We start from the raw sequence: 21,263 nt of genomic DNA on the forward strand, positions 1-21,263 counted from the left end.
CACAGGTGCAGTTTTGCAAAATAGCAGATATACCATGTATATAGTATAAAGTCCCCAAAACATTGTGGCAAATTTAGGTCCCTACAATGCCCACCAGGGTTGGACTGGCCCACAGGGGTACAGGGGAAACCACCAGTGGGCCCTACTGCCTGGGGGCCCACCCCCTCCTCTAGGGATCAGGTTCCAGACTGTGCTGTTACTAATCTAGTACATTATCATGTATGCAGTACAGTATTTACAGTTTATATTTATCTAGGGGACCAACCCATGCAAAATGGTTAGGCAAACCAATGTGGCGGCTGGGCACACCACCTCTAGAGAGAGACTGGCCACACCCCTAAACATGGGCCTCTACCACTATATCCCCCGGTGGGCCCTACATGCCCCAGTCTGACCCTGATGCCCACAGGAAGTTGTTCTAAAGTTACCCCATATGGAGGAGCACATGGTGCCACAGAGCTAGACAGTATTATAGCTGGAATCTTTCATTACCTTGGCCTTGCTGTCCGGTACGGGTGTGGCTCATTGGGTTGATAGTAACTAGGTTGACAGTCATTAGGTCGACCACTATTGTTCGACAGTGACCAGGTCGACACCTGAAATAGGTCGACATGGTCATTATATCGACATGGGAAAAGGTCGGCATGAGTTGTTGTTTTTAAAAAAATAATGAAAACATTTTTTTTATGTTGTTTTATTCGTAAATTGACCAGGAACCCCAATTAGTGCACCGTGTCCACTCGCATGGGTCACTTCGCTCACCATGCTTCGGGCAGGTTTCTATTCCCAATCGTAGTCCATGTGAATGGTAAAGTATGAGAAGTTCCAAAAAGAAAAAAAATGTGGAAAACTCATGTCGACCTTTTCATGTGTTAACTTTTGCCGTGTCGACCTAGTGACCATGTCGACCTAATGACAATGTCTACCTAATGCATGTCGACCAATAGTGGTCGGCCTAATGAGTGCCGTCCTAAGTGCTGTCGACCTAAAGACCGGACACCCTCCGGTACAGATGGGGAGTGTCAGCTCATCCGCCCAATATCAGTTTGAAAACCATTGGTCAAAATAAGGATACACTGGATGATGATGATGATGATGATGATGGGATGTGCGATCAGGATTTATTTATTATTATTACGTTTTATTTATATATGCCACAAAATATACACCGCGTCGAACCAGGGTAAACATACAATAAAAAAGATCAAACAGCACCCTAAAGCATTGGAGAACGAGAGGGAAAATGTGTGAGCTACATAAAAAAAACAGCAAAAATAAATAAAAAAAATACAAACAAATAAAAACATAGGAGTTAGCCTCACCCTTGGGAAGGAGGGGGGGGGGGGGGGCGGATCCTCCGTTAACGTTGTCTCCTACTCTGTCTGATCCTGTACAGTGTCACTGAGTTCTGAATTGATTTGTACCCGTTTAATCCTGCCTTCTATAGTGCGTTGTTCCAACCCAGGTATTTATATAGACGATCCAACAACAAGAACTGGGAAAGAATCTGCACTCTCAAATTACATATCAAAGAATGGTAAAGTGAAATAAATCACATGTAGTGACCCCAATAAATACTTTAAGGATTCATTTACATGAATTTTGGGGGTGCTACCTAAGACAACCAATTAACAACACATGATATGGAAAAAAAGAGAATGGGGTTGTACTGATAAGGTGCACCTTATCAGTACAACCCCATTCTCTTTTTTCCATATCATGCATTTATATAGACGAAACAGATGAATAACTAAAATGTTAAAAAGACACTTTAAATGCAATGCAGATACTCATTTCCTATGCCATGATATACAGCGACACCAGGGTGATGTCATTTTCATCAGCTAGGAGAAATATTATATAGAGCGAGAGACGTTTGTAGGTGTTGTGTAAAAGAGGACAGTATAAAAGGACGAATAAAGTCCTGTAATCACCAAGAAGGGTTAAAAAAAATGCTTCATATTTCTTACTGTGTATGTGATCCATTTAAAACTCCTGTATGTTAGAGGGGTAAATGAATCGCATCCTGTTAGGGGGTGTGTAGTAACAAATATACGTTTTCTCCTTCATCCACTAGGGGCCACTGGGGTGCAGATACAATGAGGATATAGTAAGCAGCAACTGGGAGCTAGCACTTTAAATTTATAACCATGTGACTAGCTCCTCCCCTACTCTGTCCCCCCTCCAAGCCAGTCTTAGTTTAGTGCCCAAGGGAGCTGGTCACTTGGGACTTCTCTAAAGAATTTTAATTTTTTATTATTCTTACACTCACAGACTGGCAGCTCTGCCACTGCCAGTCTGCACCGCGGGAGCTGCCAGCAGGGTCCCATCGCAGCTGCGTGCGGCTCGGGATGGGCACTGGCTGAAGGAGACACTAGCTCTCCAGAGACTGGCCGGACACCGCTGCGTGCGGCGCGTGTCGGGGCCGCTCTGTCCGCAGAAGATCCTGGCAGCGGTGAGTATAAGTGGCCGGACACCGCTGCGTGCGGCGCGTGTCGGGGCCACTCTATCATCCTGCAGAGTCATGGACTTCCAGAGGCAGCACAATTGCATTTATGCAGCAACAGCGGTGAGTACAATTGCTACCCCCGCTCCCAGCTCTGAACTTCGTCCCCCGACCACGGCTCATATTGCAGGCAGTGAGCTCTTATAGCTCACATGGCTAGTCACCGGACTCTGATACTCAGGGTCACAAGATCCAGTCGGCCACTTGATATTTAGAAAAAGAGGCGCCTAGGTATTTTTAAATTCGGCGCCATTATAGAGGGGGCGGAGCTTATTCACGCTCTGCAAAGCGGGTTCAGCACCCCCCAGCTCGCCCCTGTCACTGACCTGGGTTGGGAGTGTTGAGAACTCGGGGGTTCTTCCGATGATCGGGAAGAGGAACCACAGGTGGGCCGGACTAGAGATGGCCGGATATAGGTTTTCCTCATGCAGAACTTAGCAGCCACCAAAGTTCGTGGTTGATGCTAGAGATTCTCAGGATAACCGGAACTTGGGAGCGATGCTGAGGAACACTGAGTGATGAGAGGCTTGTGAGTGATGCTGATGCACACGGGAGGGTGTGAGGCTTGTGAGCGATGCTGAAGCACACTGAATGGTGTGAGACTTGAGAGCGATGCTGAAGCACACTGACCGCTGGGAGCACACGGAATGGTGTGAGGCTTGAGAACGATGCTGAAGCACACTGACCGCTGGGAGCACCCGGAATGGTGTGAGGCTTGAGAGCGATGCTGAAGCACACTGAATGGTGTGAGACTTGAGATCGATGCTGAAGCACACTGACCGCTGGGAGCACACGGAATGGTGTGAGGCTTGAGAACAATGCTGAAGCACACTGACCGCTGGGAGCACCCGGAATGGTGTGAGGCTTGAGAGCGATGCTGAAGCACACTGAATGGTGTGAGACTTGAGAGCGATGCTGAAGCACACTGACCGCTGGGAGCACACGGAATGGTGTGAGGCTTGAGAACAATGCTGAAGCACACTGACCGCTGGGAGCACACGGAATGGTGTGAGGCTTGAGAGCGATGCTGAAGCACACTGAATGGTGTGAGACTTGAGAGCGATACTGAAGCACACTGAAGACTGGTACAAATGAAAAGCACGCTGGACGCTGGAAGCACACAGAATGGTGTGCAGGGGGGGTATGCTATATGCTGGAGACACTGGAGATTTTGTACAGCAGTAACTGGAGCACTGGAGAACACCTTCAAAGTAAAGATGATACTCAGGTGCCGGGGCTCTGCCCGGCGTCTGGTTTTGAATTCCCCGCCCTATCCAGATTGGCGGAATGGAACGATGACATCACCCGCTCCCCACCCACGTGACGCCGAGTGCAATGGCGGCGCCCATACTCCGGGGAACCGCCGGGATCAGCGCCAGCCAGACGCCGGGACCCGACGACCACCGGAGACAAGGACCGCCAGGAGGACCAGCGGGCATGCAGGGCTAAGCGCGGCGGCCGCTGCCCCTGGCGTGTGACAGTACCCCCTTCTCCAGGAGTGGCCCCTGGACACTTCCCAGGCTTAGTTGGATGTTTGGAATGGAAGATCCGAACTAGTCGAGGACCAGTGACTTCGGAAGCTTTTACCCAACTTCTTTCCTCAGGACCATAGCCTTTACACTCCACTAGGTATTGAAGACTCTTGTGGTAGTAACGGGAGTCGAGAATCATTTTGATCTCAAATTCTGTTCCAACTTCGGTCTCCACCGAGACTGGACTAGGGGACTCTGACTGGAAACGATTTAAAATGAGAGGCCGAAGGAGAGAAACATGGAAAGAATTTGGAACACGAAAGTGAGAGGGCAAACCCAATTTGCAGACTACGGGGTTCAGGACTTGCAAAACTGTGTAAGGGCCGATGAGCCTTGGAGCAAATTTCATAGCGGGCACTCTTAGACGGAGGTTGCGGGTGGAGAGCCATACCCTGTCGCCAACCTTGTATTGAGGAGCTGCTCGTCGTCTTTTGTCTGCAAAGAACTTGTATCGAATGGAGATTTTCCTGAGATTAGCATGAACCTTACTCCAGACTTGACTGAAGTGGCGAAGAGTGGAAGTACCAGCAGGAATATCCTCTGAAGGAAGGAGTGGTAACTCTGGAATTCATGGATGGAATCCATAATTGATGAAGAATGGAGACTCACCAGTGGAAGAGTGATACAGCTAGTTATGGGCAAACTCAGCCCAGGGTAACAGCTCCACCCAGTCATCCTGTGAAGGGGAGAGATAAATGCGGAGAAATGTCTCTAAATCCTGGTTGACTCGTTCGGTTTGACCATTGGTTTGTGGATGATAAGCAGATGAGAACTTGAGTTTTATTTGTAAGGCCGAGCAGAGAGCCCTCCAGAACCTTGCAGTGAACTGTACCCCTCGATCAGAGACTACTTCCTGAGGTAACCCGTGCAAGCGAAAGTGTTCTCGGATAAATAGTAGAGCCAACTTGGGAGCCGTTGGTAGACCTGTCAATGGAACAAAGTGTGCCATTTTTTAAAAGCAGTCAATAATCACCCAGATGGTATTGCAACCCTTGGAGAGGGGTAACTCGGTAATGAAGTCCATAGAAATATGGGTCCAAGGTTTCCTAGGAATGGACAGTGGACGAAGCAGACCAGCAGGAGGCAGACGAGGAGTTTTGTGCTGGGCACACTGAGGACAAGAGCTAACATAATCTTGTATATCCCTCCTCATGGTGTTCCACCAATATGATCTTCGTAGAAATTCAAACATTTTCTGGGCTCCCGGGTGACCGGAAAACTTGGAGATATGGGCCCACTGCAGTATCTTTGGTCGAAATTCAACTGGTACTGACATTCTCCCAGCAGGAGGACCTAGAGAAGTAGGAGCTGCGGAAATGGAAACTGGACTGAGAATTAAACTTTCCTCAAGGGAATTCTCTTCATCCGAGGCCGTTAGGGAACGGGACAGAGCGTCAGCTTTGGCATTGAAAGTCCCAGGCCGGTACTTAATAACAAACAAGAACCGAGTGAAGAAGAGCGCCCATCTAGCTTGACGGGGGTTCAGGCATTGGGCAGTTTTGATATACAACAAGTTCTTGTGGTCGGTGTAAATAGTAATTAGATGTTTAGCACCTTCCAATAAATATCTCCATTCTTCTAAAGCAGATTTTATTGCCAAAAGTTCCTGATCTCCAATAGTGTAGTTCCGTTCAGCAGAGGAGAACTTACGAGAATGGAAACCACATGGATGCAACTTCCCATCAGAAGAGTACTGTGAAAGAACGGCTCTGATGCCGACTGAGGAGGCATCGACTTCCAAGAAGAATGGTTCTGTGAAATTTGGCTGTTGGGAGTACCGGAGCTGACATAAAAGCTGATTTCAACCGGGCAAACGCTACTATGGCTTCGGAAGACCACAGACTTGGATCGAACCCCTTTTTTGTCAATGCAGTAATGGGTGCAACAATGGTGGAGAATCCCTTAATGAATTTTCTGTAGTAATTCGCAAAGCCCAGGAATCTTTGTACTGCTTTCAGAGAGAGAGGCTGAGTCCAATCCCGAATGGGCGTGAGTTTTTCCGGATCCATGCGAAGCTCCGTACCTGAGATGACATAACCGAGAAACGGAATTGAAGAGACCTCAAAGGTACATTTGGAAATTTTGCCGTAGAGACGATTCCTTCGTAGACGGAAAAGTACCTCTTTGACCTGTACTCTGTGCTCCGCAAGATTCTTGGAAAATATCAGGATGTCATCCAAATACACCACTACACTTTGGTATAACATATCTCGGAAGATCTCGTTTACGAATCCCTGGAAAACGGCAGGAGCATTACTGAGGCCGAACGGCATTACCAGATATTCGTAATGCCCGTCCCTGGTATTGAAGGCAGTCTTCCATTCATCCCCCTGTCGGATGCGTATAAGATTATAGGCTCCTCTCAAGTCGAGCTTCGTAAAAACGTGGGCTTCACGAACCCTATCAAATAGCTCCGTGATTAGTGGCAAGGGATATTTATTCTTAATGGTGATATCGTTTAAGCCACGATAATCGATACATGGTCTTAACCCCCCGTCCTCCTTCTTCACGAAGAAGAAGCCCGCTCCAGCCGCGGAGGTAGAGGGATGGATGAACCCTTTAAGAAGATTATACTTAATATATTCCAACATAGCCTGGGTCTCAGGTAGTGATAAGGGATACGTGCAACCCCGGGGTGGCATCTTCCCTGGGATAAGCTCAATGGGACAGTCCCAGGGTCTATGGGGTGGTAACTGATCAGCCGCCTGTTCAGAGAAGACATCTGCGAACTCCCGATAGGCTTCCGGAATGAGTTCTTCATCCGTCCTGGAAGATGCACGGAGCAGATAAACGGGTGTGATGCAACTAGAGTGACAAAACGAACTCCAGGACAATATTTGCGACGACTTCCAGTCGACGTGAGGGTTATGAGTTTTGATCCAAGGCAACCCCAGGACAAGATCGTGGGGCATCTCCGGAATCACTAGGAACTCAAAACGCTCTTGATGTAGAGCTTCGACCTGTAATTTGATGGGCTTTGTGCGACTTGTAATAAGACCATTGGTTATTTTGGTACCGTTGATAGCAGTCAACGTAATAGGTCGTTCGGTAGGCTGCAGCTTTAAACCCAGTCTCTGAACACAAGAAAGAGAAACAAAATTCCCTGCAGCCCCAGAGTCCAGTAGGGCATTAAGAGGTTTGGCAACTGACTCGGAAAACAAAGACACGGAGAGTAGACAATCCATAGTCGGAGAAGATTTGGTCGTGACCCCCAACTTGACTCCTCCAGAACAAGCTAGGTCTGCCAGTTTCCCGGACGGGATTTACAGAACTTGATAAAGTGATCTGCGGCTCCACAGTAAAGGCAGAGTTTGCCCTCACGACGGCGCTGTCGTTCCTCCGGAGACAGTCGAGATCGGTTGATTTGCATTGGTTCCTCCGGACACGGTACAGCCGCTTGCCTAGGAGGAGGAAGCCGAAATCTGGACCGATCCGACCGACTACGTTCACCACCACTCTCCTGCATGCGGAGGTCCACCTTGACGCAGAGCGAGATCAACTCTTCTAGTGGATCCGGCAGATCCCTAGTGACCAGCTCGTCCTTCAGACGATCAGAGAGTCCGTTCCAGAAGGCGGCCCTGAGAGCATCATTATTCCAGCGTAGTTCTGATGCAATGGTCTGGAAATGCACAACGTACTGACCCACAGAACGGGAGCCCTGAAGAACACGAAGCAAATCAGAGGAAGCGGCGGTCGCCCTGCCGGGCTCGTCGAAGATTCTTCGGAAGGACGCGATGAAATTGGTGTAATTGAAAACCAATGGATCAGATCGTTCCCATAGCGGAGACACCCAATCCAACGCTGAACCTTCTAGTAAGGAAGTAATATAAGCCACTTTAGACTGATCCGTAGCGAAATTGTGTGAAAGAAGTTCAAAATGCACCTCGCACTGGTTTAGAAAACCGCGGCAATTCTTTGGATTCCCATTATAGCGGGAGGGAGTAGGAAGCTGAAGACGTGACCTGATTCCAGCCGAGGGTTGGACATTACTGGAAACGGCTACCGGAGCGGGTACAGGAACAGGAGCCGGAATAACTGAAGCCAGAGATGCTTGAATTTTATCCAGACGGGCGGACAATTCCTGGAGATACTGCATTACTTGGCCCTGTGCCGCCTCTTGACTCTGAACTCGGGAAGCCAAATTTTGGATGGCGCTTGACTCTGTGTTCCGATCCCCCAGGTCCATGGGGCCTGAGTATACTGTCACTGACCTGGGTTGGGAGTGTTGAGAACTCGGGGTTTCTTCCGATGATCGGGAGGAGGAACCACAGGTGGGCCGGAGTAGAGATGGCCGGATATAGGTTTTCCTCATGCAGAACTTAGCAGCCACCAAAGTTCGTGGTTGATGCTAGAGATTCTCAGGATGACCGGAACTTGGGAGCGATGCTGAGGAACACTGAGTGATGAGAGGCTTGTGAGTGATGCTGATGCACACGGGAGGGTGTGAGGCTTGTGAGCGATGCTGAAGCACACTGAATGGTGTGAGACTTGAGAGCGATGCTGAAGCACACTGACCGCTGGGAGCACACAGAATGGTGTGAGGCTTGAGAACGATGCTGAAGCACACTGACCGCTGGGAGCACACGGAATGGTGTGAGGCTTGAGAGCGATGCTGAAGCACACTGAATGGTGTGAGACTTGAGAGTGATGCTGAAGCACACTGACCGCTGGGAGCACACAGAATGGTGTGAGGCTTGAGAATGATGCTGAAGCACACTGACCGATGGGAGCACACGGAATGGTGTGAGGCTTGAGAGCGATGCTGAAGCACACTGAATGGTGTGAGACTTGAGGGCGATGCTGAAGCACACTGAAGACTGGTACAAATGAAAAGCACGCTGGACGCTGGAAGCACACAGAATGGTGTGCAGGGGGGATATGCTGGATGCTGGAGACACTGGAGATTTTGTACAGCAGTAACTGGAGCACTGGAGAACACCTTCAAAGTAAAGACGATACTCAGGCGCCGGGGCTCTGCCAGCGTCTGGCTTTGAATTCCCCGCCCTATCCGGATTGGCGGAATGGAACGATGACGTCACCCGCTCCCCGCCCACGTGACGCCGGGTGCAATGGCGGCGCCCATACTCCGGGGAACCACCGGGAGCAGCGCCAGACAGACGCCTGGACCTGACGACCACCGGAGACGGGGACCGCCAGGAGGACCAGCGGGCACGCAGGGGTAAGTGCGGCGGCCGCTGCCCCTGGCGTGTGACAGCCCCCTGTTACGATTGCGCTACAGGTTTAAAGTCACTCTGCAAATTTAAATTGGGCGCCATAACGGGGGGGGGGGGGGGGGAGCCTAGTCCCGCTCTGCACAACGGGTTCTGTACCTTCGCCCGCTCCCCGTCCGCGGCTCGCTTTGCCGACGGGGGATGCGGGGCACCCCCCGCTCCGATGGCGCTGAAGGTTTTAAGATTTGAAATTGGCACCATAGCGGGGGGGACCAGGCTCTGCACAGCAAGTTCGGTACAGGCACCCGGTCCCCGGCCACGGTTCGCTTTGCAGGCGGGGGATGCAGGGCGATCCCCGCTCTGATGGCGCTGGTTTTGAAATGGGCGCCATAACGGGGGGGGGGGGCAGAGCCTAGTCCCGCTCTGTACAGCAGGTTCAGCACCTTCACCCGCTCCCCGGCTGCGGCTCGCTTTGCCGGCGGGGGATGCGGGGCGCCCCCCGCTCTGATGGCGCTGGAGGTTTTTAAGAGTTAAATGGGGCGCCATAAGGGGGGCGGAGCTTAAGCCCGACAGAGGGCCTCAGCTCTAGGTGGCTCTGCACACTCTGGCCATTTCCTCCCTGCAGGGGAAACCTCTACCCGGACTCCGCTGCTTGCTAGGAAAGTACAGTGTAGTGTTTCCAGTAATTACAAGGTAACATAACTTCACAGCGTTTCCTTGACAATTTGTTGCTGCGCTAGCGCCGTTAAATTTAAATATAGGCGCCATAGCGGCGGGGAGGCAGGGCTTCAACCCAACTTCGGCCCTTTAGTCAGTGCCCATTGTCCAAAGGGGCTAGTGCTGTTAATTAAACACGGAGCCCAGTTAGGATCACTGAGTATTTACTGTTATAATAACATATATAGTGGTTACAGCCGGCTGCGGCTCGCAACTTCCACCGCAATGCATTATTATAGCAACACTACATACAGGGCGGGTATTGCCCTCCCCTTATCATTCCGTTGTACTAATGCTGTTTGTAATTTGGTGAATGTGTGTGGCATCAGACAAATAGCCGCTGTGGCTCAGTACGCTAGTAGCGGGGACATCTGAAGAGAGACGTGCCTGTCACTGCACGTTATAGTGCAGAGATTACATAGGGCTACACTTCTTCTTTAACCCTCCTTTTCTCTTTTCGTTTAACTAAACGTAACACCCAAGACAATCAGAGAATTCCCTGTAGTGTGAGGTTTGTGCGGTGGAACCATCTGCTTAGTCCTCAACGCAGCTGCAGTACACTCCTGTTTGAACAGCTCGGCTTATGCAGGTAAGGTCACTGTTACCAAAGACCCCGTCCGTCATTTCTCCTCTCCAGGTTTCTATAAGGAGGTTGCTAACCTCCAGGTTACACGACTCTGCGGATGAGAGGCCTCTCTTGGAGGAGGCGATGGATGTCCAGAATACTGATGACATCGGTTTTCGCTGGAGTCTGAACCAGTGTCTCAGGATATTGAGGCGCATTGTACAGCAGTTCGTCTGGTGCTGCAGGTAAAGGAGTCGGAACTGGACACTTAAGGTTCATCGGGGTTCGGCGCCAATGAAGAAATGACAGCGACTTTTCCTGTTTCGGATGAGCTGGATGTGCTCCGGTCGGCAGCCTGGAGACATCTGGATGCACAATTTCAGGTATCAAACAATGTTTGTTTTCCTATCCTTTCCCTGCAGACAGCAGGAAACGATATGAGACCTCTCCAATAGTATACCCCTCGATATATCGCCGGTCCAAGAAGCTGCCGGTTCCTGGTGTAACCTTGCTGAAGGAGCCGTCTGAGAGAAATATGCGGCAGCAGGGGTTCTACCTTGTCCGGAGCAGGTAAGTTGTGGAACAATTGTCCTCTGGGTTTCAGATACTCGATTTTGGAGTCCAACCGCCTCAGTGGTCCCTCACCACGGGTCTGCCGGTTTCCGACGACAAGAGAGTCGTACTGCAGGCGGCATTCCAGATGCTTCTAACCGCAAGGGTGCTGATCCCTGTTTCTGCACATCATTGGAATTGGGGCTTTTTCTCAGGCCTTTGTTTTTTCCCGTGCCGGAGCCAGATGGCTCGGCCAGGCCTATTCTGAACTTAGAATCCCTTCAGTCTGTGATTGCTAGTTTGAAGCAAAAAGGGGTTTAGGCGTCCTTATTCATCAGGGATGCCTGTTTACTTCCATTGGGCTTCCTCATCGGGCTTTTCTCCGATTCGTAGTACAGGATACTCATTTCCACTTTCAGTCCTTTCCGTTCGGTCTCTCTTCCGCTCCCACCGTGTTCATGAAGGTCACGGGATGGCACTACTTCAAGGGCAGGGAGTGAGGCTTGTTCCCTAACTGGACAATCTACTGCTGGAAACCCACTATGCAGATTAGGTTGCTTCTGAATATCCGCAGGATCCGGGATCTTCTGATTCGACACTGGTCCCATTTATGCTCCTCGTACTGTTCTCAACTCGGTCCGTCAGAGGATTTTTCCTTCCTCGCTGAGAGAGGTCACCTACATCCTCCTCTGAGCAGAGGATAACAGTCTTCATTCCAGGTCAAGCCGCCAGGTCAGGCACCTGGGTGAGTGGACATTCCCCGGAGTTTTGTCAGCTGGTCCGCTGTTGGCGGAGAACTTGGATCGACCTCATGGCGTTCCAACTGACTCTTTAACTGCCCCTTTACTACTCTTGGACGTGAGCTCTGACGGCAGTAGCCAAGGATGCCCTCACGGCTCCTTGGAGCTTCTAGTAAGTCTATCTTTCCTCCTTTTCTGTTACTACCTCACTTTCTGCAACGCATAAAGGGAGAATGCGTGCTAGTCCTCCCGGTAATTCCACGCGCAAGACTCGGAAATCCACCCTGCACCTGTTGTCAGTAGAGGAGCCTTGGCTCCTACCTCTGCGGGAATGTCTACTTCAACAGGGTCCTTTTCTTTGTTCAGTCTTACACAGGTTTCGTTTAACGGTGTGGCTGTTCACAAGACCTTCTCAGAAGGAAGGAGTTCCCTAGTTTGGTTATACCTACTGGGCCCCGATTTCGGAAGTCGGTTACCTCATCTCACTTTTGCCACTTTTGGAAACTTTATGTGGCCTGGTGTGGATGACGAGGGTTTTTCCTTTCGGTTTTTCATTTAGCCGCCTTCTTTGGTTTTTCCGGGTGGTTTGCACGGCTGCACTTCGACTAGGTTGACCTGAGTTTCAGGTCTCTGCTCTTTCAGTTTTCTTCCAAAGGTAATTAGCCTGCTGGCCGAAAGTTCGGGCTTTCTTTCAGGGAGTACTCTGCCGGCAACCCCCTTTCTCTAACGTCCTAGTGGATGCTGGGGACTCCGTCAGGACCATGGGGATTAGCGGCTCCGCGGGAGACAGGGCACAAAAATAAAGCTTTAGGATCAGGTGGTGTGCACTGGCTCCTCCCCCTATGACCCTCCTCCAAGCCTCAGTTAGGTTTTTGTGCCCGTCCGAGCAGGGTGCAATCTAGGTAGCTCTCCTAAAGAGCTGCTTAGAAAAAGTTTTTAGGTTTTTTATTTTCAGTGAGTCCTGCTGGCAACAGGCTCACTGCAACGAGGGACTTAGGGGAGAAGAAGTGAACTCACCTGCGTGCAGGATGGATTGGCTTCTTAGGCTACTGGACACCATTAGCTCCAGAGGGATCGAACACAGGCCCAGCCATGGAGTCCGGTCCCGGAGCCGCGCCGTCGACCCCCTTGCAGATGCCGAAAAGCGAAGAGGTCCAAAAACCGGCGGCAGAAGACTTTTCAGTCTTCATGAGGTAGCGCACAGCACTGCAGCTGTGCGCCATTGTTGTCACACACTTCACACCAGCGGTCACGGAGGGTGCAGGGCGCTGCAGGGGGCGCCCTGGGCAGCAATGAGAATACCTTGTTCTGGCTAAAAAATACATCACATATAGCCCTTGGGGCTATATGGATGTATTTAACCCCTGCCAGGTCTCACAAACTCCGGAGAAGAGCCCGCCGAAATAGGGGGCGGGGCCTATCTCCTCAGCACACAGCGCCATTTTCCTGCTCAGCTCCGCTGCGAGGAAGGCTCCCAGGACTCTCCCCTGCACTGCACTACAGAAACAGGGTAAAAAAGAGAGGGGGGGGCACTTTTTTTTTTTGGCGTTTTTGATATATATTAAGCTGCTATAAGGGAGACAACACTTCTATAGGGTTGTTCCTATATATTTATAGCGCTTGGGTGTGTGCTGGCAAACTCTCCCTCTGTCTCCCCAAAGGGCTAGTGGGGTCCTGTCTTCGATAAGAGCATTCCCTGTGTGTCTGCTGTGTGTCGGTACGTGTGTGTCGACATGTATGAGGACGATGTTGGTGTGGAGGCGGAGCAATTGCCGGTAATGGTGATGTCACCCCCTAGGGAGTCGACACCGGAATGGATGGCTTTATTTATGGAATTACGTGATAATGTCAGCACATTACAAAAATCAGTTGACGACATGAGACGGCCGGAAAACCAGTTAGTACCTGTACAGGCGTCTCAGACACCGTCAGGGGCTGTAAAACGCCCTTTACCTCAGTCGGTCGACACAGACCCAGACACCGAATCTAGTGTCGACGGTGAAGAAACAAACGTATTTTCCAGTAGGGCCACACGTTATATGATCACGGCAATGAAGGAGGCTTTACATATCTCTGATACTGCATGTACCACAAAAAGGGGTATTATGTGGGGTCTGAAAAAACTACCTGTAGTTTTTCCTGAATCAGACGAATTGAATGAAGTGTGTGATGAAGCGTGGGTTAACCCCGATAGAAAACTGCTAATTTCAAAGAAGTTATTGGCATTATATCCTTTCCCGCCAGAGGTTAGGGCGCGCTGGGAAACACCCCCTAGGGTGGATAAGGCGCTCACACGCTTATCAAAACAAGTGGCGTTACCGTCTCCTGAAACGGCCGCCCTCAAGGATCCAGCAGATAGGAGGCTGGAAACTACCCTGAAAAGTATATACACTCATACTGGTGTTATACTGCGACCAGCCATCGCCTCTGCATGGATGTGCAGTGCTGGGGTGGTTTGGTCGGATTCCCTGACTGAAAATATTGATACCCTGGATAGGGACAGTATTTTACTGACTATAGAGCATTTAAAGGATGCATTTCTATATATGCGAGATGCACAGAGGGATATTTGCACTCTGGCATCGAGAGTAAGTGCGATGTCCATATCTGCCAGAAGAAGTTTATGGACGCGACAATGGTCAGGTGATGCGGATTCCAAACGGCATATGGAAGTATTGCCGTATAAGGGGGAGGAATTATTTGGGGTCGGTCTATCGGATTTGGTGGCCACGGCAACAGCCGGGAAATCCACCTTTTTACCTCAGGTCCCCTCCCAACAGAAAAAGACACCGTCTTTTCAGCCGCAGTCCTTTCGTTCCTATAGGAACAAGCGGGCGAAAGGACAGTCATATTTGCCCCGAGGCAAAGGAAAGGGTAAGAGAGTGCACCAAGCAGCTTCTTCCCAGGAGCAGAAGCCCCCCCCGGCTTCTGCAAAGCCCTCAGCATGACGTTGGGGCTTTACAAGCGGACTCAGGGGCGGTGGGGGGTCGACTCAAGAATTTCAGCGCACAGTGGGCTCACTCACAGGTGGACCCCTGGATCCTGCAGATAATATATCAGGGTTACAGGTTGGAATTCGAGAAGTCTCCCCCTCGCCGGTTCCTAAAGTCTGCTCTGCCAACGTCTCCCTCAGACAGGGCGACGGTATTGGAAGCCATTCACAAGCTGTATTCTCAGCAGGTGATAGTCAAGGTACCCCTCCTACAACAGGGAAAGGGGTATTATTCCACACTATTTGTGGTACCGAAGCCGGACGGCTCGGTAAGACCTATTCTAAATCTGAAATCTTTGAACCTGTACATACAAAAATTCAAGTTCAAGATGGAGTCACTCAGAGCAGTGATAGCGAATCTGGAAGAAGGGGACTTTATGGTGTCCCTGGACATCAAGGATGCTTACCTGCATGTCCCAATTTGCCCTTCACATCAAGGGTACCTCAGGTTCGTGGTGCAAAACTGTCATCATCAGTTTCAGACGCTGCCGTTTGGATTGTCCACGGCACCTCGGGTCTTTACCAAGGTAATGGCCGAAATGATGTTTCTTCTACGAAGAAAAGGCGTATTAATTATCCCTTACTTGGACGATCTCCTGATAAGGGCAAGGTCCAGGGAACAGCTGGGGGACGTAGTAGCACTAACCCAAATAGTGCTGCAACAGCACGGGTGGATTCCGAATTTTCCAAAATCTCAATTGACCCCGACGACACGTCTGCTGTTCCTGGGAATGATTCTGGACACGGTTCAGAAAAAGGTGTTTCTTCCGGAGGAGAAAGCCAAGGAGTTATCCGAACTTGTCAGGAACCTCCTAAAACCAGGGAAAGTGTCTGTGCATCAATGCACAAGAGTCCTGGGAAAGATGGTGGCTTCTTACGAAGCGATTCCATTCGGCAGATTCCACGCACGAACTTTTCAGTGGGATCTGCTGGACAAATGGTCCGGATCACATCTGCAGATGCATCAGCGGATAACCTTATCGCCACGGACAAGGGTGTCTCTGCTGTGGTGGTTGCAGAGTGCTCATCTGTTAGAGGGCCGCAGATTCGGCATACAGGACTGGGTCCTGGTGACCACGGATGCCAGTCTGAGAGGCTGGGGAGCGGTCACACAGGGAAGAAACTTCCAGGGAGTATGGTCAAACCTGGAGATGTCTCTTCACATAAATATACTGGAGCTAAGAGCGATTTACAATGCTCTAAGCCTGGCAAAACCCCTGCTTCAGGGTCAGCCGGTGTTGATCCAGTCGGACAACATCACGGCAGTCGCCCACGTAAACAGACAGGGCGGCACAAGAAGCAGGAGAGCAATGGCAGAAGCTGCAAGGATTCTTCGCTGGGCGGAAGATCATGTGATAGCACTGTCAGCAGTGTTCATTCCGGGAGTGGACAACTGGGAAGCAGACTTCCTCAGCAGACACGATCTACACCCGGGAGAGTGGGGACTTCATCCAGAAGTCTTCCACATGATTGTGAACCGTTGGGAAACCAAAGGTGGACATGATGGCGTCTCGCCTCAACCAAAAACTGGACAGGTATTGCGCCAGGTCAAGAGACCCTCAGGCAATAGCTGTGGACGCTCTGGTAACGCCGTGGGTGTTCCAGTCAGTGTATGTGTTTCCTCCTCTGCCTCTCATACCAAAAGTACTGAGAATTATACGGCAAAGGGGAGTAAGAACGATACTCGTGGCTCCGGATTGGCCAAGACGAACTTGGTACCCGGAACTTCAGGAGATGCTCACGGAAGATCCGTGGCCTCTACCTCTAAGACGGGACCTGCTTCAACAGGGACCGTGTCTATTCCAAGACTTACCGCAGCTGCGTTTGACGGCATGGCGGTTGAACGCCGAATTCTAAGGGAAAAAGGCATTCCGGAAGAGGTCATTCCTACACTGGTAAAAGCCAGGAAGGAGGTGACTGCACAACATTATCACCGCATTTGGAGAAAATATGTTGCGTGGTGTGAGGCCAGGAAGGCCCCCACGAAGGAATTTCAATTGGGTCGATTCCTACATTTCCTGCAAACAGGATTGTCTATGGGCCTCAAGTTGGGGTCCATTAAGGTTCAAATTTCGGCCCTGTCGATTTTCTTCCAGAAAGAATTGGCTTCAGTTCCTGAAGTCCAGACTTTTGTAAAAGGAGTACTACATATACAGCCCCCGGTTGTGCCCCCAGTGGCTCCGTGGGACCTTAATGTAGTTTTGGATTTTCTCAAATCCCATTGGTTTGAGCCACTCAAATCGGCGGATTTGAAATATCTTACATGGAAAGTAACCATGCTACTGGCCCTGGCTTCAGCCAGGAGAGTGTCAGAATTGGCGGCTTTATCGTATAAAAGCCCATATCTGATTTTCCATTCGGACAGGGCAGAACTGCGGACGCGTCCTCATTTTCTGCCTAAGGTGGTGTCAGCGTTTCACCTGAACCAGCCTATTGTGGTGCCTGCGGCTACTAGCGATTTGGAGGATTCCAAGTTGCTGGACGTTGTCAGGGCATTGAAAATATATATTTCAAGGACGGCTGGAGTCAGAAAATCTGACTCGCTGTTTATACTGTATGCACCCAACAAGCTGGGTGCTCCTGCTTCTAAGCAGACGATTGCTCGTTGGATTTGTAGCACAATTCAACTTGCACATTCTGTGGCAGGCCTGCCACAGCCTAAATCTGTCAAGGCCCATTCCACAAGGAAGGTGGGCTCATCCTGGGCGGCTGCCCGAGGGGTCTCGGCATTACAACTCTGCCGAGCAGCTACGTGGTCGGGGGAGAACACGTTTGTAAAATTCTACAAATGTGATACCCTGGCTAAAGAGGACCTGGAGTTCTCTCATTCGGTGCTGCAGAGTCATCCGCACTCTCCCGCCCGTTTGGGAGCTTTGGTATAATCCCCATGGTCCTGACGGAGTCCCCAGCATCCACTAGGACGTTAGAGAAAATAATATTTTACTTACCGATAAATCTATTTCTCGTAGTCCGTAGTGGATGCTGGGCGCCCATCCCAAGTGCGGATTGTCTGCAATACTTGTACATAGTTATTGTTACAAAAAAAAAATCGGGTTGTTATTGTTGTGAGCCGTCTGTTCAGAGGCTCCTACGTTATCATACTGTTAACTGGGTTCAGATCACAAGTTGTACGGTGTGATTGGTGTGGCTGGTATGAGTCTTACCCGGGATTCAAAATCCTTCCTTATTGTGTACGCTCGTCCGGGCACAGTATCCTAACTGAGGCTTGGAGGAGGGTCATAGGGGGAGGAGCCAGTGCACACCACCTGATCCTAAAGCTTTATTTTTGTGCCCTGTCTCCTGCGGAGCCGCTAATCCCCATGGTCCTGACGGAGTCCCCAGCATCCACTACGGACTACGAGAAATAGATTTATCGGTAAGTAAAATCTTATTTTTTCGACTAAGGTTACGGCTGAGCTTCATGTCCGCTTTTCATATGACTCTGACACTTGTGTTTTCAGCTCTCTCGGCGGTTTCACCGGCTTCGTGACCTTTGGATGTTGTCAGGGCGCTCCGTCTCTCTGTACAGAGGTCTTCGGCTATTCGACAGATTGATTTCTTCTTTGTTCTGTATGATACTCCCTTCCTAAATAGCCGGGATCCCAGCAGCCATTAGGCGGTTGGATATGTCAGACTATCAGACAGTCTTATTTGGCGGTTGCTCGAGAGCCTCCGTTTTCCATATCGGCGCACTCCACGTGCTCTGAGGGACCTTCGGGGGCGGCCGCCCACGGGGTTGCCGTGAATGCTTTATGTTGCGATGTCGCTTAGTCGGGACATCATACAATTGTCATGTTTTACGGATTTGACACTTTTGCGGCCTCTGTGTCACAGTTTGGCCGAGCGGTTTTGCAGGACTCTCAGCGCTCTCCCTCCCGTCTTGGGAGCTCTGGGACGTCCCCATTGTATCTGCACTCCAGTGGCCGCTAGTGGATGAAGGAGAAATCAGGATTTTGGTACTTACCGATAAATCCCTTTCTCCGATTCCACAGAGGCCACTGGACGCCCACCCAGCGCTGTTTCCTCCTTCAACACTTATCGGGTTGAAGGTCACTGTGTGACTGCGCGTTTTGTTCCTATTACCCTATCACTATGTTTCCAGGTTTCCTGGGTATTATCTTGTTTTAGTTGGCTTAGCGAACCTCCTCTACTTTGACGTTGGCCTTTTCCAGCTCTCCTCGGGCACAGTTTTAACTAGACTGGCTTGGAGGGGGGACATAGTAGGGGAGGAGCTAGTCACATGGTTATAAATTTAAAGTGCCAGCTCCCAGTTACTGCCTACTATATCCCCATTGTATCTGCACTCCAGTGGCCCCGGAGGAATCGGAGAAAGGGATTTATCGGTAAGTACCAAAATCCTGATTTTACAGATCCTTCTTCTTCTTTATCCAGGGGGAGTTGGTCTCGGCATTCCGGCAAGCCCAGAGAGAGGAAAATGCTTACGCCATTGTCAATGCTGGAATGAAAGTGCTGTTTAAAGACGGAACGGATGTTGTTAAGGAAATGGGCATTTTCTATGGCGGTATCGGTCCTACAACTATGTATGCCAAGAACACCTGTCATGCCCTTATAGGGAGGTAGGAAAAGAGTACATATCTTTTAGAGAAATAGTTTTTTTTATAAAGAAATGATATATACAATATATATATATATATATATATATATATATATATATATATATATATATATATAGAGAACAAGAAGGTCCGGCACGGCCACTTGAAATATAATAGTAAAGCTGGGTGCCCTCACAAACAGAACGTATGTGCAACAGGTGGGTGCGGCACTCCAAAGAAGCAGGCATATAACTTAGTAAAGTGCAACGTTTCAATGCTATTTAATGAAGCATTTTCATCAGGATATAACAACAACATAAAACATCCTACCTTATATACCAGAATCACCCAGTGAAGTGACGAGTACCGCGGCGGGACTGCACACCCGGCGGGAACGCACTGAAGATGACGTGATGACGTCCTGTCAAGGAAAGTCAAGCGTCATGTGTAACAACCGTCACCATAGTAACAATGATAAACAAACCAATTGCCGTACACTGCTGTAGTACGTCTGTATAGCTTATAGATGGATAAAAATAGAAACACAGTGATTTATCTAAATTACCATAAATAACTAAACGTAAGCATATGTACAAATCAATGGCAGATTAATCGGACAGGTTTTAAATTAAAAGCAAAAGAGAAATATCCAGCTAGCAAAAACAATAATAGATACGGTAGTAATACATATTAATCCAGCCTAGTGACATATTAATAATTACTGGCTAATATACTGATCCCCGACTGCTCGTTTAAGCCACCCGGGGTCAGGGTTCCTAGCCTATGTATCCAACGGGCCTCACACTGAAGTAGCTTCAGACCACGATTACCACCCCTTAAAGAGGGGGGCACATGGTCGATCATTCGATATCTCAAAGTTGTGAGGTTATGTGATAACTGCAAGAAATGTCTGGCCACAGGGAGGTCACTTTTGCCAGAATTAATGGCCATTTTAATTGATGACCTATGTGCGGCCATCCTTTCCTTAAATGGGCGTTCAGTTTTCCCAATGTAGGATAAACCGCACGGGCAGATAATTTGATACACTGTAAATTTAGAATTACACGTCAATCTATGACGAATATGTAGAATCTTACCAGTGTGAGGATGGTAAAAAGTCTCACCTGGAATCAAAAATTTACAAGTGACGCATGTGCAGCGAATACAACCCAGACTACCTCTATAGATGTTAGGAGGGATTTCAGAAATATCCGACCTCACTAAGATGTCACGTAGACTCCGGCCCCGTTTGTAGCATGACATAAGTTTAGTGTTAGTCAGATTACAGTCAGGATCTGATTTTACAATTGGCCAGTGTTTTTTGGAAATCCTACTGATAGTCTGACTAGCTGGAGTGTATTGTGTCACCCAGGGCATAATGCATGTTTGATCAACTTTTTTAGGATGTAAAAGTAATTCAGGATCTAGTAACAGAGCCTTAGATTTGGCTATCTGTAATGAAGCTGCATCATAGCCCCGTTCTAGAAATTTTTGAAATAACACATCAATTTGTATAATGGCCTGTTTAGGATCAGATATGATCCGTCTGGCCCTTAAAAATTGAGAATAAGGAAGGCCTTTAACAAGAGATCTGGGGTGACAACTGGTAGACAAAAGCAAATTATTGCGATCAGTGGGTTTGGTATACAAATCTGTGGAAATCAACCCATCACAAATAGAGATTGCAACGTCCAGAAAATGTATCATATCAGAGCTAAACTCAAAAGTAAATTTAACTGGGCTCTCACTGGCATTATGAGAATCAATATGATCAATAAGGGTCTTACTATCACCTTTCCAGAAGATCAGGAGATCATCTATATAACGGCAGAAAAAAATAATATTTGAGGAAATGACAGGATCTGAAAAGAACACTGACTGTTCAACATCAAACATAAAAACATTTGCATATGAGGGGGCCACCGCCGCCCC

General features: G+C 49.3%; 1 protein-coding gene across 5 annotated transcripts in view; it reads left to right on the forward strand.

Annotated features, from left to right (window-relative positions):
• The window catches only part of LOC134944371 (aldehyde oxidase 1-like), a 267,367-nt gene that overhangs the window by 104,621 nt on the left and 141,483 nt on the right, over positions 1–21,263 (forward strand). For all 5 annotated transcript variants that reach the window (XM_063932949.1, XM_063932950.1, XM_063932951.1 and 2 more), the window contains one exon: positions 19,168–19,352. In XM_063932949.1, coding sequence (XP_063789019.1) covers positions 19,168–19,352 — 185 coding nt within the window. The remainder of the gene's footprint in view (positions 1–19,167; positions 19,353–21,263) is intronic.

This window comes from Pseudophryne corroboree, chromosome 7 (genome assembly GCF_028390025.1).
Source record: "Pseudophryne corroboree isolate aPseCor3 chromosome 7, aPseCor3.hap2, whole genome shotgun sequence".
Lineage (NCBI taxonomy): Eukaryota > Metazoa > Chordata > Amphibia > Anura > Myobatrachidae > Pseudophryne > Pseudophryne corroboree.